General features: G+C 40.9%; 1 protein-coding gene across 4 annotated transcripts in view; it reads right to left on the bottom strand.

Annotated features, from left to right (window-relative positions):
* Argl (Argininosuccinate lyase) overlaps positions 1-17,393 on the bottom strand; it is a 336,643-nt gene that overhangs the window by 6,295 nt on the left and 312,955 nt on the right. For 3 of the 4 annotated variants that reach the window (XM_071794501.1, XM_071794503.1, XM_071794502.1), the window contains exon 9: positions 12,577-12,801. In XM_071794501.1, coding sequence (XP_071650602.1) covers positions 12,577-12,801 — 225 coding nt within the window. Of the gene's footprint in view, positions 1-12,319; positions 12,466-12,576; positions 12,802-17,393 lie in introns of those variants that run through there. The other variant, XM_071794504.1, reaches the window with a different exon arrangement.

Below are 17,393 nucleotides of genomic sequence, written 5' to 3'. Positions count from 1 at the left end.
TGGTACTAAATACACAAATATTATCAGTTGTATAAAAATGACACTGCTTGTAATTTAAATTAATGATCGAGTTACTTATAAATATTTCATCTCTTGTCCAATGCTTAATCAAAAAATTGATGAGAGTGTTTCCTATTTTTGCGTTAAAATCTCCCATAATTATCAAAGGTTCTTTGGCCGGTATTTGGGTTATCACCTGCTCTATGTCAGAGTATACTTCTTCCACTCTGTCATCCGTGTCTTCGGTGGTCGGAATATACACTTGCAACAGGTGGAGTCGTGTCGGTCTTGTGTCCAGAGTGACCATGATGAGTCGGTCGCTGATAGGATGGTATTCGTACACGTACGGTGCGACCTTTTTGTTGATGATGATTGCTACTCCATTTCGTCCCGTTTTGTCCACTTCCGAGATGTATCTACGTGATCCACTGTTTGGAAGTGACCTTTTCCCTTCCAGTGGGTCTCTGCTATTCTACATATGTCTATGCGTTTCTTGCTTAGTTCTCTTTCCAATATGTGGAGTTTTTCCGTTTAGGGTTTCTTCTTCCAGTCCGCATGCGGCTCCTGGTCGCACATTTCACACTGGGCAGCCCGGACCCGCCCAAGCGCTGGTCACTATCCGGTTCGCCCGGTAATACTAAACTCTATCTCTAGATTCCATTCAGCTTAGAGGTGCTCTCATGGGAATGTTAGGGTGGTTTCTCCGCCGCTCAGGTGGTTTCCCGTTGCCTGCCTGATCCTGATACCGTTGACCTTTTTTGGTGGGTTCTTCGCCTTTAGGGACGATTTTCTCCTCCCAAGAGCAACAGGGTGCCCTGCTCTGCTCTTAAATGGCTAGTCCTGGATAGCCAGCTGCCACTGTCCAGTGCTAGTTTTTGGTCTACCCCCCGAGTATTTCATTCCCTCGGTACCACCCATATCTAGGAGACATTCCCCACACCGCCACCTGGAGAGGCGCCCGATGGGGGACTAGCAACCCCTTACGGTATTGCCGATACCCCCTCTTTCTCCACACATCCACCTGGAAAAGCAGTGGTCGTGGAGAGCGAGTTCCCCATTGAGAGGGAGGTTCGACTTGGTGGCGTGCCCCGAAAAATTCCGGGGACACGTGCACCCAGTAGTCATCGCCGCCTTCCACCAGACCCCCGCCCCAGGTCCCTGAAAAAAAACTCCCGCAGGATTTGTAATACCTACCTGGGTTCGAATCCGGATATCTAGAACGTGAATCCATTGTCTAGCATTAGTGACTACTGACTCGCCAGATAGATCTTTTATGGATGGCAAGAAATATTGATCGAAAATAATGTATTATATGTACGCGGGGCACGTGTTGTTAGTATTTGCATTATTTTTTTAGATATGTTTCTAAATGTTTTTAGAATTTCCTTTATGTAATGCACCAAAAGAAATCCATGCACCTCATTGCCAATTTTGATTTTCTTCTTCCCTATATCAACCGAAAAATTTATGTTAGTTTTTTTAATTGGTTTTTCAAATCTGTTAGCGCTTATAAAACACTCAGAAATAAAGTTTTCCCGTAATTTATTGCCCGACTTTTCAACGCCTAACAAGGATTCTTGTACTGGAATTGAAGCTGCTTTGCCAGTTAAAATGTTAAAGAGAAATTGTTGGTTAATGCTGGCATCAAAAGGGTTCATAAATTTGTTGAAAGTATTAATGAATTTTTGAAGTTAATTACAATCTTTTTTTATTTATATGATTTTTATTATACTAGACATCACAGTTGCGCGCTTCGCGCGCGCTATTCAGCTTTAACATTTGTGACGTGACAGGGTCATGTCTCCTGTCCAGATGATAGCCCGACCGAGGGGAACGTCCGGGATGTCGCCTCCGCCCGAGGAGCGGGGCGACCGCGTCATAATCTATTAGAAACTACCTTATTTTGCGAGAATTACAGATGCCGAGTAGATAGCCAGAAGGAGTTGTAACGGCTTGAGTCGCACCGCAGAAACGGTCAGGAGGCGTTCTACACAGGAGTTGGCCGACAGGCGGGTCACGCTTGGGGCCATTGCCGATATCGCTTGAAGCGTCTTGCAGGGCGAGCGCTCAGCCCCAACGACGTCGAGATAAAGCCCGCTCACGAAAGATCCAAGCAGGGGGACACCCCGACGAGATTCCAGCCAAGGATGTGGAACGACCCTATCGCCCACGGGATACTACCTACCGGTCGACGTAGCCATGACCTGGCCAGCCTGGCAGTCGAGTTACCAGAAGTCGCGGCCTGGACAGCCGGGCTCATAGCAGCTTTTCAAACATACCGCCGGCGGGTGAGGAAGACGCGAGGGGCGCCGAGAGAAGCGGAAGGCGCTCGGATCGGACGCAGCGCTCGCGAAGGGCTGATCGGCAAGGAGGGCTTGGAACCACGGCGCACAGGCGCGCGGGCCCAGCATGGTCCCGCCGGGCCAGAGAATCGCCAATTCTCAATGGGCACAACTTGATCCTATGAGCCGTTTCCGCGGTATAAGCCCTGGAAGGTCCATATTTGACATATAAAAGTATAGGTTCGACTCGACAGATGACCCTCGGCCTAGTGCGTGTGTGTAGGTGTGGGTGTGGGTATGTATGTGCAGAATTGCGTAGGTTTATATATGTGAACGTGAGTTCCGTTTTATATTAATGTACTAGCTGGTTACCCGGGCTTCGCCCCGGAGGACATATGTAATAAGTAACATATGTAATAAGTAACATATGTAAGACACGCAAATAGTCTCTCTCTTCTTCTCTCTCTCTTTCCTTCTCTCTCTCTCTCTCTCTCTCTTTCTCTCTCCCTCTCTCCCTCTCTCTCTCCCTCTTCCTCTCTCCTTTTCTCTCTCTCTCTCTCTCCCTCTCTCTCTTCCTCTCTCCCTCTCTCTCTCCCTCTCCCTCTCCCTCTCGCTCTCCCTCTCCCTCCCTCTCTCTCTCTCTCTCTCTCCCCCTCTCTTCCTCTCTCTCTGGAAAATTTCGTAACCGATTTCCAAAAAGATACCGGTTCTCAAAAAGATCGGTAACGAAAAACTATACAGTTTATAGCACTCCCCGGGAAATTCTACCCCTGTTTTATATACAATTCTTTAAAATTTGATCAATTATTTCCCGAAAAATTTGTCAAACTTTTGATACCAGTTTCCAAAAAAATCGGTAACAAAAAATTATATACTTTATAGCACTCCCCGGGAAATTCAACCCCTATTTTATGTACAATTCTTTGACATTCAGTCATTTGGAACCGGTTTCCAAAAAGATCGGTAACAAAAAATAGTACACTTTATAGCACTTCTCGGGAAATTTTACCCTTACTTCATGTATAATTCTTTAAAATTTAATCAATTATTTCCTGAAAAATTGGAAAAATTAAAAAAACCGGTTTCCAAAAAGATCGGTAACAAAAACTGTACACATCATGGCGCTCCTCATAAATATTCTACCCTTACTTCATATACGATTCTTTGCGATTCGGTCAATTAATTTCCAAAAAATTGGAAAAATTTCTAATACCGGCTTCCAAAAAGATCGGTAACAAAAAATTATACACTTTATAGTACTCCCCGGAAAATTCTACCCCTGTTTCATATGTAATTCTTTGAGATTCGGTCAGTTATTTTCCGAAAAATTTGAAAAAATTAGAAAAACCGGTTTCCAGAAAATCGGTAACGAAAAACTATACACATCATGGCACTTCCCGGGAAATTCTACCCCTGTTTCATATATTTTTGGTAAAAATTCGGTCCAATTAATTTCCGAAAAATTGAAAAAATTTCTAATACCGGCTTCCAAAAAGATCGGTAACAAAAAATTATACACTTTATAGCACTCTCCGGAAAATTCCACCCCTGTTTCATACGTAATTCTTCGAGATTCGGTCGATTATTTCCCAAAAAATTTAAAAAATTTAAAAAATTTAAAAAATTTAAAAAATTTTAAAAATTGGTTTCCAGAAAATCGGTAGCAAAAAACTATATATTTTATGGCACTCCCCGGGAAATTCTACCCCTATTTCATGTACCCTTGATAAAAATTCGGTCCACTAACGAATGAGTAGTTCGCGGACAGACGGACGGACGGACGGACGGACGGACAGACAAACAGTCGGGTTTTATATAATAGTATGATAGTAATGCGTCACGCTCTTCTCACTTTGCCGCCTATGCGCAGACCGAGGATATTCTCTCGCTGGACGGAGTATATATCAGATGTTGCACATAGTCTGTGCCAAATACTTTTGAGGATATGAACATGTTTACCAAATGTTCATGCGTATCATGTTGGATAATATCATATCATGTACTTATAAAAAATTACTATATGCACTTTTATTATACATATTCCTACTCTATAATCCTGTCTCTATACATGTTGAATGGTATACATTTTAGTATCTGTGCATATCAAATCCAAATACACACTATCTAGCTGCTTAGCTGTCTGCACATAGGCGGCAAAATGGGAAGAGCGTGACGCATTACTATTGGGATTTTCAGTCGTGACGTCACAAGGCCAAGATAGCTGGCCTATTCCTGAAAGTATTAGAGCTGTCATATGTAAACACATATAACGCTTGTGTTTTTCATAAATAATTAATGAAATAACGGTGTTTGTGATAAAAAAAGTGCGATAGGTGAACACCTAGAAGACAGAGGGGCAAGGTTTTCCCCTAGAGACATAAAAAATCGCAATTTTTGCTGTGTATTTGGTTGCAAAAGCTATGGATTAAAAGATACCTCTGTGCGATTCTACATATTTCCACCTAAAGGAAAGTTCAGTACTGAGAAAAAAGACATGTTTGGAAATATAGAAAAGATCGATGTTCGAAAAGAATGGGAGAGAGTTTTGAAAATAGCAAACAGAGTGGATAACCAAAAAGTGGGCAGTGTGTTCTTTGTACTTTGACAGGAGTGACTACGTTCTGCCTGGCAAGTCAATATGATAATAACTGAACAATAACAAGTAAAATATATTCACTGAATATTAGAGTAATATTAGTTATAATAAATTGTATATTAAATGTAGTATGTAAAAACAGTTCACCGATTTTTTAAACGCAAAAGTATTTCAGCCTGTTATCAATTGAAGATTAATAATAACAAATAAAATTTTCACCCATCGCACTTTTCTTTATCACACACACCGTTATTTCATTAATTATTTATGAAAAACACAAGCTTTATATGTGTTTACATATGACAACTCTAATACTTTCAGGAATAGGCCAGCCATCTTGGCCTTGTGACGTTACGACTGAAAATCCCAATACGTTAATATGGCACGGAACTCACGTTCGTATATATAAACTTACGCAATTCTGCGCGCGCGCGCGCACACACGCACGCACGCACGCACGCACGCAGGCACGCACTAGACCGAGGGTCACATGTATCGAGTGGAAAAGCTTATACTTTTACATGTCAAATCTGGACCTTTCAGGGCTTATAGCGCGGAAACGGTTTATAAGATCAAGTTGTGCCCATTGAGACATTTGTTCAGAATGACAAAAACTACAACATATCCAAAAATTAGCCAAATCCGCAGAAAGACATTTTTCCATAAGAATGGTGCGGGGTCTTTTCCTCGAAGGCTATTTTATAATAATTCCTAGTTGCATGATAACTAGTCTGCGGTTTTTCAGTAATATCTGCTTTTAATTTAAGAAATTAACTTGACAAAGATTGTGGTAAGCAAATTCATGATTAGATAAAGATTCCATGTTTTTATTTTCAGATTTTTTCAAAAATTTTGAATATTGTTTTAAGCTCTCTTTTAGGATACTTTTTTGCCCGGTATGTAGAGGCTGCTCTCGTTTTTTGTATTTTTTATATAGTTTATTGCAAAAAACATAGATTTTTATTTTTATTTGAACTTTGCACATTTATCATCGTCTCACCCGCTGGCGTTGCACATGGTTCTATTTCTGCAGTTAATTCTGCACTTTCTTTAGTAGTACTTTCTTTAGTGGTTGAATCTTGAGATGGATCAATAATCTTCTTATCCAAGTGTAACTGCTTCGCATGGGACATGGACTGACATTAACAAAAACACATTCCATTAAATTCAATTTAGTCAATATAAAAACTGCTTATTTTATTTACTATATTTTGTGCACGTGATTCAAATATCTCTATTTATTTCATTTTATTGGTTGGTTTCTTTCTGCATTAATATTGAAAACTGATAATAATGTAATGCTTGTTTTTCCGATCATGTGTTTAATTTCTATAAGAAGATATTACAATACTTGGTTCAAGTAAAGATACGTCGGATGATGTTGATGTTTGTGCTTCATAATATTTTTTTCATTACGGCAAGAAAATTCTTGTAAAATTCCTGTAAAATTTCCTGTAAAATTCGTAAATTCGTAATTTATTGCATATCCCCGCAGGGTTCGCAATCTACTACCAATACTATCCTTCTCCTCTCACTTTAACCCTTTGGACCAACGGCTTAACGTCTCTTTCCGAAAGACGGAGCCCAGTTTTTCTTCGCACAAGAGCCTATCTTGCACGGAGGGGTGCAGCTATCGGAAAAACATTCCATGCTTCATGGCTCTAGTGGACTCGAACCTGGTTCCTCAGATTACGAGTCTGGCGCTCTACCACTAGACCACACTGCCGCCCTGTAAAATTCGTAATTTATTGCATATCCCCGTAGGGTTCGCAATCTACTACCAATACTATCCTTCTCCTCTCACTTTAACCCTTTGGACCAACGGCTTAACGTTTCTTTCCAAAAGACGGAGCCCAGTTTTCTCCGCACAAGAGCCTATCTTGCACGGAGGGGCGCAGCTATCGGAAAAACATTACATGCTTACATGGCTCTAGTAGACTCGAACCTGGTTCCTCAGATTACGAGTCTGGCGCTCTACCACTAGAGCACACTGCCGCCTTTCATAAGAAAATTCTTGTAACATCTCACATGATATTTTTTCGCATCACTTGTGACGTGACAATGTCGCGTCCACCGCCCAGACGGTAGCTCGGCCGAGGGGAGGGTCGGGGATGACGCCTCGACTTGAGTAGGGGAGGGCTATTTGCGTTAATTAATTATGAGTTAGATTTCATAGGTACGACAGGTGGTGCCGGAGCGTGTGATTGACGACGACGTAGAAATATAACGACTTATGTCGCAACGAGGACGCTTGGGAGACGCTGGGCGGAGTGGTTGGCCGACGGGCGGGTCACCAGGGCCCGCCGCCGCGGAAGCGCAAGGAATGTCTCTCACGGCACCTCCCTGGCCCCGCCGCAGCATAACGAAGGGTGCGACACCGCAACTGCAGCGCGAGTGGACGACCCGGACACCTCCTCCAACGGTACCAAGGACGCCGAGCAGCATGGCCATGGTCTGGCCAGCCTGGCAAAAACTGAGATGGGCCCGCATACGTGACAGCCAATTGGAAGTGCCGCGGAAAAGCGGCGGACATTGTGAGCGGCGCCGCGAGCAGAGCGGCACGCGCGACAGATCGGCGGGGCGGAAAACCGCGAGCTTGGGGCGCATGCGCAGGAGCCTAGTGTGGTCCCGCCGGGCCACTCTTCACTGTCGAGCCAGCCGTAGCCGTAGTAGAGCTACCCCCGGAAAAGTGCACCGACGCAGCCGAGCAGCAGCGAGCAGCAATTCTGTAAGATCTCCGCTCCGGTACTATCGCGATATTAAGGGCTCGATCTCGGCCATGACTCGATACGGCTGATTGCAGATGTCGATTAGATTACCGTTTATATCGAGTAGATTACCTCTTGCATGTGGCTACCGGCTCCCGTTATTGCCGATGCCGATTAGATAACCTTTGCATTTCGGATGAACGCGTGGTCGCGGGGCCGGCTGAGATGGAGCCCGGAAAGTTGTGAGAAAGCCCTCCTCGGAAGCTCTGACGTGGTCGACAGTCAATTCGTGTTTATTGTGTGTTATTGCGTGTTTGCGAATAGAGGCGTGCCGCGAGCGGTACGCATCGCGGAATATTGTATGCGTTGTGGAGAACGTGTCGGGATAAGTATTAATGCGTGTCGCGAGTGGAAACATATCGCGGACGGTGCGTTTTGGGAGATATTGCGTTGTACTCGGTTGATCGAGGTATTGCGGTGTACTGAAGTCACGGTCAACTTCGTGCGTAATTGAGATTCACAGAGAATGAGACTCGCGTTTTCGCGAGTAGGATGTGTGACGTCCCTACCGTACGTTATCTGAAATATATTCTTATTATTTTTATTTAATTTGTGTTGATTGCGTTACGCTCCCTCCTCGCCTTCTTTCCTCGACAAAGGACGCTTGGACGTAACCGACGCCCTGAGTTTGCGTTCACCTGTGACTTGTACATATATCGGGATTCGAATTGTCGAAACGTGGTGCGCGTAATCGCACCTGGCGCCCATTTAGAGTGTTTCGTCGAGAGAAAGTTATCGGATAGATTGATACCGCGGATACCTCGGAGCTACCGTCTGCCTGGCAGATAATTTGCGGCAGCGCCCCTTCAGCTAGCGAGACCGAAGGAAAACGGGTCGCACACTTATATCGGGAGATAAAACAATTAGTCTTTATATAAAAATAAAGGCTCACGAGATTAAAAATCAATTACAGACAAAGGAGCATCGAGCCGTAACAAAATGTTAATGTTCATGTATTCTATATTAATTAAAAATTACAGACGTTTCGGACCAATATAGGCCCATCCTCAGTGTCGTACAATTAAGTCAATTAACGCAGTTTGTTAAATTTGGAGGTTTGACCTCTTAAATATGTTTCTGTAATTCTCTTGGTATAAATGTACAGAGTTAACCGACAGAAATCTAAGATGCGGAGGAATTAAATTATGTCTAATACAAGCTTTAATGAATTTAATGCGTAGTTGCGTCTTAGTATGAGATTAAAAGAGTTTCGCGCTGTCTTTGACCAAAAATTCCTCCGAATCTTAGATTTCTGTCGGTTAACTCTGTACATTTATACCAAGAGAATTAATTTATTAAAGCAGAGAATAGTAAAAAGCATAAATACGGAGTATTCTTTGCTTTAATCAAAAGCACAAATTGTTGTCTGTTTTAATTGTGATCCTTTAAATTTTTATCCCAAAACATTTTTCGAATAAATTTAGGTCACGTATTTGAATTACCAATTACATCTTGAACTGCAATCAAGGACTATTTTAAATTTGTTCTACTGAATATAATATATCAATCAGATACTATGTTGAAGTTGTAAATAACATAAGTAATATGATCTAATTGAAGTAAGAAGCGAAATATATATCCGTAAATTATCATTTCCTTACTTATTGACATTGTGATATTTTAAGTATTAATTAGAAACAAACGGAACATAAACAATGATTTTTGAAGTAAAACTTCTTTAGGCACGGTAGCGAGTTTGATTCGCGACACAAAATCACGAATTTTGCGACACAAAAAGTGTAACGAAAATTCGACCAATAGGCGTACGGCATCGGCGAGACGACTCCTTCTTTTGGCACAGTAGTAAGTTCGATTTTGCAACACGGAAAAGCGACACAAATTTTGGGAAACGAAAAGTGTAACGAAAATTTGACCAAAAGGCGTACGACGTTGGCGAGACGGCTCACTCTTTTGGCACGGTAGTAAGTTTGATTTTGCGACACGGAAAAGCGACACGGAAAAGCGACACGAATTTTGCGACACGAAAATTCGACCAATAGACTTACGGCGTTGGCGAGACGGCTTCTTCTTTTAGCAAGGTAGTAAGTTCGATTTTGCGACACGAAAAAGCGACACGAATTTTGCGACGCAAATTTTGAGAAAGAAAAGTGTAGAGTGCGGTCCCATGGACTGATATTTTTCGCGTAACGCGTATCGCGTAACCAATCAGAGACGTTCCGCGTTTTCTGTTACGCTTGTTTTAAAAAGTTGCGTATTACGCGAGTTTGCAGCTTGCGCGACTTTTGTGTGGTACTCAGCGGTAGAGGCGACATGGATGCACCTGTAAGTTATTCTTTAGATATTATTATTCTTTAGTTTAGAGTTTACTACAAAAATATGTAAACAGCTGTTTTATTTTCTCTTATATTTTTATTTATTTATTTCTATATTTACTTGTTCTATGTTGATTTTCTTATTTTGTTTGATGTGTGTTATAGGTTATATTATTTAGTTCTTAATTTGTTAACATAATTATCTTTGTTTACAACAAATTAAATGTGGATATTGTGGTTGGCTCATGGCACATTAATGCTAAAATATATTACAACATGAATGTTTTAAAGAATACGATGAAAATAAGTACGCTTTGAGCATTGACGAAAATAATGTAGCTACTATTAACACTTCTTACATGTATCAATTTGTACATATATTATATGAAATGCAGTATTATAATCAAATTTTTTTTACAGTGAACAGATTAGACGAAGATGAACTATTGTCACCCAAAAGTTTTAATATAGATTTGGATGAACGTCTTATAATGGCTGTAATAGATAGGCCACCGTTATACGATCATCGTTTAAATGTTGAAGAAAGATCTAATTTTTCATCATTATGAAAATACAATTTTTTTTATAAGAGTTTTACTTGTTCCATACCGTTCTCGCTTTTCGTTTGTAAAAGTTGGGTGAACCCAATACTTCCGTTTTACTATTTTGTTTTGCTCGTTTTCTTTGTACAGTAAGAAAAGAGTAACTAATTTATTTAATTTCATAATTTACATTTTATAATCTTTTTTATTTATTGTTTGCTTTTGTAGAGCAATAATAACTATTAGTAACTCCGAATTCATTTTAGGTTACGCTTTATTCACTGTCAGTCAGGTTATGGAACATTCAAATATATTTGTATGCATTTACGTGATATTCTGATTTCATCGTTCACATGGACACAAAAGTTGCGTAATAAATACTCGCGTAACCAATCAACTGCGACATTTAATAATGTTTTAACAGAATAGAAAAATATCATTGGTTAAACGCGATACGCTGATGCCGTTTTATGTACCATATGCATTAAGGACATTCAATTCCGCGTAACAGAAAACGCGGAACGTCTCTGATTGGTTACGCGATACTCGTTACGCGGAAAATATCAGTTCATGGGACCGCACCCTAACGAAAATTCGACCAATATGCGTAAGGCGTTGGCGAGACGGCTTCTTTTTTTGGCACGGTAGTAAGTTCGATTTGCGTTACGAATAAGCGACACGAATTTTGGGAAACGAAAAGTGTAACGAAAACGAAAATTCGACCAACAGGCATATGGCATTAGCGAGACGGTTCCTTCTTTTGGCACGGTAGTAAGTTCTATTTTGCGACATAAAACTCGAAAGTGTAACGAAAATTCGACCAATAGGCGTACAAGATAAAACTTCTTTGGCACGGTAGTAAATTCGATTGTGCTACACGAAAAAACGTCACGAAAGTGTCACAAAAATTCGACCAACAGGCGCAAAGTGAAACTTCTTTTGGATCGGTAAGTAAATTCGATTTTGCGACTCAAAAACGCGTCACAAAAATTCGATCAGGCGTACGGCAGTGGCGAGACGGATATAGTGAGAACTGCGGGTAACACTACATTTTTGAGTTGCGGGCGACTTGGAGTGACTAATTTCGTTGTATTGTTTTTGTATTAATTTCAGAAAAGTTATGGCAAAGCCTTGCCTTTTCAGAAGTTCCACTTCTAACGCGCGTGGCGACCACGCGTTCATTTTTTTCTCAAAATCTGTTTTACACAAAATAGGTACATAAAATATTTACCAAAAATATTGTTGTTATTACTAATTTTGTGAATAAAATTAATATTTTTAGACACCAAAGTGTAAAATCAACTTTTGTCATAATAATGGACTCGATTCAACTAATATTTTAGCATACTTGTCTACAATACGAATTGCGATACAGATCACTTTCTCGTTCTCTTCTTTCACTACGTTTATGTGAGCGTTACTTCTGTAGTAACTTAGATAATTCACTCGTTTACAAAAAATGAATTATCGTAAGTTACCACAGAACCCCGTTTACGCGGAGGAATTATCGTAACGCTTGCGTAAATATAGTATGATAGCGTGCTGAACCGGCTGAACGCACTATCTGCACTGAGCGCAGAACGCACACGTACATAGATATACTGTCACTGCGACAGTGCACTGCAGTGCACGGTCTGCACGGGTATCACTGCCCTCTTTTGTCAAAAATAAGAAAGTGACATTTCTGTCGCCATTTTTGTCCGACAACGACGACGATGGACGACGACGACGTGGACGTTTTTTAAAATGTAATTTTCAGATTCGGACTTTGCGTCGCAATATCTCCGCTCGTTGGGCATATAGTGGAAAAATAAAAACACTTTTATTATATAAATTTGATCTAAGCTATTTGATCCATTAAGCCTAGTTAGAACTTGATCCGTTCACTGGTTATCGAGATCTCAAAATCTCGGGTACTCGCAACTCGTCGCGTCGCGTAAAAGATCCACGGTGCGGTCTCGCTTCGCGTATACTTGACGCGAGATACTGCCGTGTTTCTTGATCCTTGAGTTATAATTGTTAGCATTATTTTTCTTCAATATTATTAATAATGTTAGTTAAAAATTATTTTAAAAGAGCTTGTATTTGTAGAGAAAAAGAGAAAAGAGTACTTACACCTTTGGTAACAAGATAATATGCCATATCGGTTGCAAGCATATCAGATGTCAAAGCATTCTTACAATCTTCTCTATTTATTTTCAAGGTACTTAATGCTTTCTCAGCAATATGGAACATTTGATATAACGTATCATATGTATAAAATAATATCTCTTTATCTTCTTGAAGATCTTTGTTGTATGTTGATGGAATTCCTTTCAGTGTTATCATAAATCCGGTACACTAAAATTATAATATTATACGAATAAATACATTTTTTAAATATTTCTTTAAAATTGTTTATCTATAAAATATTCTGAAATTAATAAAAAAAACTAAACATGTATTATAATTTCTTATAAAGTTAAAAAATTATAATACCATTAATAATTTTGACAATTTTAATAGTACAATTTTACAAATAAAAGTATTACAAATAAATGATTTACATAGGTTGTAAATAAAGTAGCAACACTGTCATAAGAGGTATTTGGTAACTTTAATATTATTAATCAATCTAAGAAAAATGGAGCGTTGAGCCGTAATAAGGTGTTGGTGTTCATACATTCTATACTTTAAGTGAAGAAGTAACGAATTATAATGTACATACTGTACATATACATATATTCTAACTTAATAGACTGCGCGCCGCTGTCGGACTCGAAACACAGCTGTCTTGGAACATTAATACCCTTCCCTCCCCCGGAATTAAATCGACGCGATTTTTCGCAATAAATTTTTTGCAGTTTTTTAAACAATTAAATTGCGTTGATTTAATTCCGGGGGAGGTATTAATGTTGTAAGATAGCTGTGTTTAAAGTCCGACAATTTGCGGCGCGCAGTCTATTAAGTTAGAATATATGTATATGTACAGTATGTACATTATAATTCGTTACTTCTTTACTTAAAGTATAGAATGTGTAAGGTAGGATGTCAGGCAAAGGTGCGTCGGTTCCCACAATAACGAATCGTTCAGTTAGGTAAAATCTCGCTCTATTTATTCATGCTCTATATACAAGTAGAATACTTCTTGGATGTGTATGGATAGGTGGACGTGTGTGTAGGAGATTAATGTGTAGTGTTAACGCGGTGTGTTGCGTATTGTCCCGAACAGTCAGATTCGAGGAGGCTGAGCTTGGAGGGGAGTGTTGAAGTCCTTGGAGACGAGCCCAGTATGTGCGTCACCACCAAGTGCTCCGGTTGGAGCTGGATGCTTGGGTACTCGGCTTTCACGGGAGGAAAGTATCCACCTTGGAGATCAGGAACAGACCCTTTGTCTTGGCCTCAGGTACAGGAATCGGAGTCGGAATTGGAGTTGGAGAAGGCGGCGCCTCGGTGTTGTCCGGTGTTGTCCGGTGAGCTGGGTCGTAACGACCCAGGAAACCTTTCCACGGCAAAGAGTCTGTCGACTCTTACCGAAGAGAGTTAATGCCCTGCAGAGCAGGCATAAACGAAGGCCCGGAATGAGGGGGAATATTCCGAGGGGAATATATCTGCAATATTCCGAGAGGTAATAGCATTGATGATTCTAAGCGAAAAGGATCATATTGTTGCGACTCTAGGGCGACCCATCCTCTTCTTCGGGAACAGTCCTCCGGATGCTCGACGCAGTTCAGATGCTCCTCTTCGGTCTCCCGAATTGACGTCATCCTCGGCCGTCGTTGCCGCTCCTCCTCAAAGTCTTCGGAAAAGGGGTGAATTACTGTTTGTGGACCCAACGTCTTTAAGACTCCCCGAGTCCCTGTCTCGGCATTTGGCCTTCGTCCCACGGAACAACCACAACTTAAAAACCGTGAGCGAGACAGTCTTCTTAAATGATTCCCTTTCGAAGAAGTCTTGGACGATGTTTTGCCGCAGTAGCTCAGGTCGGGATCCCAAAAGCCTCTCGCAAACTGTAGACTTTCTCTGGAGAAAAACAAATATAACACGCAGTAAACACCGAACAAAAATAAAAGTTGAGCTCACCCCGCCGAGCTCAACTAAAACGCATTTCCCTCTTCGGGGCATTCAGATCGAAAATGCCCCGTTTTCCTGCACGTCCAAGATTCTCTTCGGTCGGCGCCAAATTTGCTGCCAGTTTCCCTTCTGGCTTCTCCCACCTTTCCCTTTTTCCTCTTCCGTTTCCACTCTTTTTCCTTCTTTTCCCTTTCGCGCGTCCTTCCTCTCCAATTTCTCAAAATCCTTACCGAAATGTTCTCCCTTTCTTTCGAAATTCTCCCCCGAATAATTTTAATTGCTTTTGTCCTTTTGACATCTACTTTTAAAGAGGTTACTCTCTCCAGCTGGAGAATCCTCCTCAGAAAATTGTCGAATAAACCCAAAACAAATTGCGCACACGCGATTTTGTCTCGTACCGCGAAGGAACACTCCGAGTACTAATCGCGAAAGTCTTTCTAGCTCCGTTCCTAGGGAAACCAAATTCTCCCCAAATTTTTGTCTACGGCCCGCGAATTGCGTGTAATAATTTTTGCGATAAACCTCCCTCGCCGAAACGCAACTTCGATTTAAGTTCCTCAAAACACAGGCTTTCTAAAATTTTTATTGATTCTAAAACCGTCCGCGCTTTTCCTCTGAGGCTCACGACCAACACAACGGATTTGTACGCGTCGTCCCAGTTATTTGCGCGCGCGATGAGAAAAAATTGGGAGAGGAATTCTCGCAGCAGCGTCGAGCCATCATACGTGTCGGGCTTCAACTTGAAGCCTAATTTCATACGCGCACAACTTCCGCGCGTTTTCTCCGCGGCGGCTTACGCTCTCGCATCTCCAGAATTTCCGCGCGCAACTACCGCCTGCGCTCCCGTGTCTCCGGTCGCGTTAAATAAAGAGGGACTTAGCTGCAGTCTCCTGAAATCAGCGGAACTCCTCATATTGTTGGTTGCCTCAACAACGCGGCGTATTCCTCGTCTCGCCGATGTAGCGAAGCAGCAAATTCCTCCTCTTTCCGCGCGTGCTCTCACGCAACAGCCGCACTTCTTAGATGACGGCTTGCAGAGTCGCTGCCATCGTTGTCGCTTTCGAGACGTCCGGCTAAAGCCCCTTGCACAAACGCTATCGCTATCGTCTATTGTGCAAGGGGCTTAAGGTGTCTCTGCCCGGAACCTTTGTCTGGTGGGAGCCAACGTGGCCATTTCGTTCTTTCTATCCTCGACGAGCTCCCAAAAATGTTGCGCTCTCCGCTGTCGCGTTTGCTGCACTCTCTCACACTCGCACTCTCTCACCCGCGAACGCGCCGCGCACTTCCGTTTCCGGGAATAAAGACTCTCCGTTAGTTAACGAATAGATTTAATAGAAAGTTCTCAGTACAGAAAAACACGTTTGTATGGCTCCAAGGCCCGGCGCAGAATCTGAAAAGCGACAGACAACAACAAGCTCGTCGTCAAGCCCGTCGTCAGGGACCGCTTCGCGACTGCCTTTTCGAGGCTTCTACCGGGCGTCTCAGCACGGGCGCAACAATATGAACATGGGTCCTAGTCTTAACGGTTACCGATATATTCTGGTTATAACGTGAAAAGGGCATCATGCGTATGGAGGGATAAAAATAAAAGTAAAAGACTGACAACAATTGTTAGTAGTTAGTTAGTTGTCTGTTCTATTGCCTATAGCAGCCTTAGAGGCTGAGCGCATACTATCGACTTTACATCGACTAAACTCTTTAATCGATGTCGAGCAGCAACAACGATTTCTTATTAACTAAATAATTTAATCGAGGACTATATATTATTACAGAATGAGTGTGTGCGCCTCCCATCTCTCCCCCTCCCCTTTCCCTCCTCCTCTTCATCACCCTCTCTCTCTCTCCTCCACTCCCTCTCTCCCCTTCTCTCCCCCTTCCTCCTGGACTTTCAAATTCTCGAACCTCATTATTTTTTTCTTCCATAATTGCGATTTCTTTATTTCGATATCACGTATTAGCTGACTAACATCTGCGACCATAAACCCATACCAAATAAAAATTTCTAAATTCGTCTATTTACTTTCCCTACATAAAGTTTTATCAAAATCAGAATTTTCGGATTTGCGAGGTTTTCTTGTTAGATTATTTTGAACGCCATAATTATCTACAGAATCAGATGAACAAAGAGAGAGATTTCATTAAAGAGCCAAGCCTATGGAGACATGATATAGAGGAAAAAAGTAAATTTTATGCTGAATGACTTGTATTGATCCTTGATTGAAAACAACGATGTTAAATTGTCGCAAACTAAGAAAAAAATAATTTTTAATTATTTCTTACCAATTTCTTTACAAAATGTAATTTATTTCATTTCATTACTTTTAAACAAAAATTCACATTGCTAAAAATGTTAAAATGTTGTTTTAAAATTATACTTTGAAATAAAGGCAGATTTAGCCCTAAAAATGACTCAAAGTGGCCTTCAAATTAACAGAAAAGAAAAGATGTAATGGAAACGAACTGTTGATACTGTTGTGTTATGGATGCATCCATCTATCATAATCCACTAACCGAATTTAATAATTATCAAAAAAATTTGATTTCGTCATACTGTGTAATTAAACTTAAAATTATTAATTTACGAATTAAGAAAGGAAATCTCTTTGATATATTTCATCAAGGTACATTATCAAACAAGTATGACGTAAAAAAATTGGGTAGACTTCCGAAAACGGCCCCCCTCCGATTTCGATGAAACTTTGTGAAAAGCTTCGTTTTGGGTTAAAATGAAAGTCCTTAAAAGGAATTTTGGCGACTCCTATGATAAAGCCATTTTTTTAGATAAAATGATAAAAAATATAGGAAAATCTTCGTAATTCTACAGGATGTTATAAATTGAATATATACTGTTTGTATTTAATGATTTAATGTTTTTATTA

The sequence above is a fragment of the Temnothorax longispinosus genome, chromosome 12, assembly GCF_030848805.1.
Source record: "Temnothorax longispinosus isolate EJ_2023e chromosome 12, Tlon_JGU_v1, whole genome shotgun sequence".
NCBI classification, from domain to species: Eukaryota; Metazoa; Arthropoda; class Insecta; order Hymenoptera; family Formicidae; genus Temnothorax; species Temnothorax longispinosus.
The sequence above is the reverse complement of the archived record's forward strand: the minus strand, read 5'-3'. Positions and strand labels throughout refer to the sequence as shown.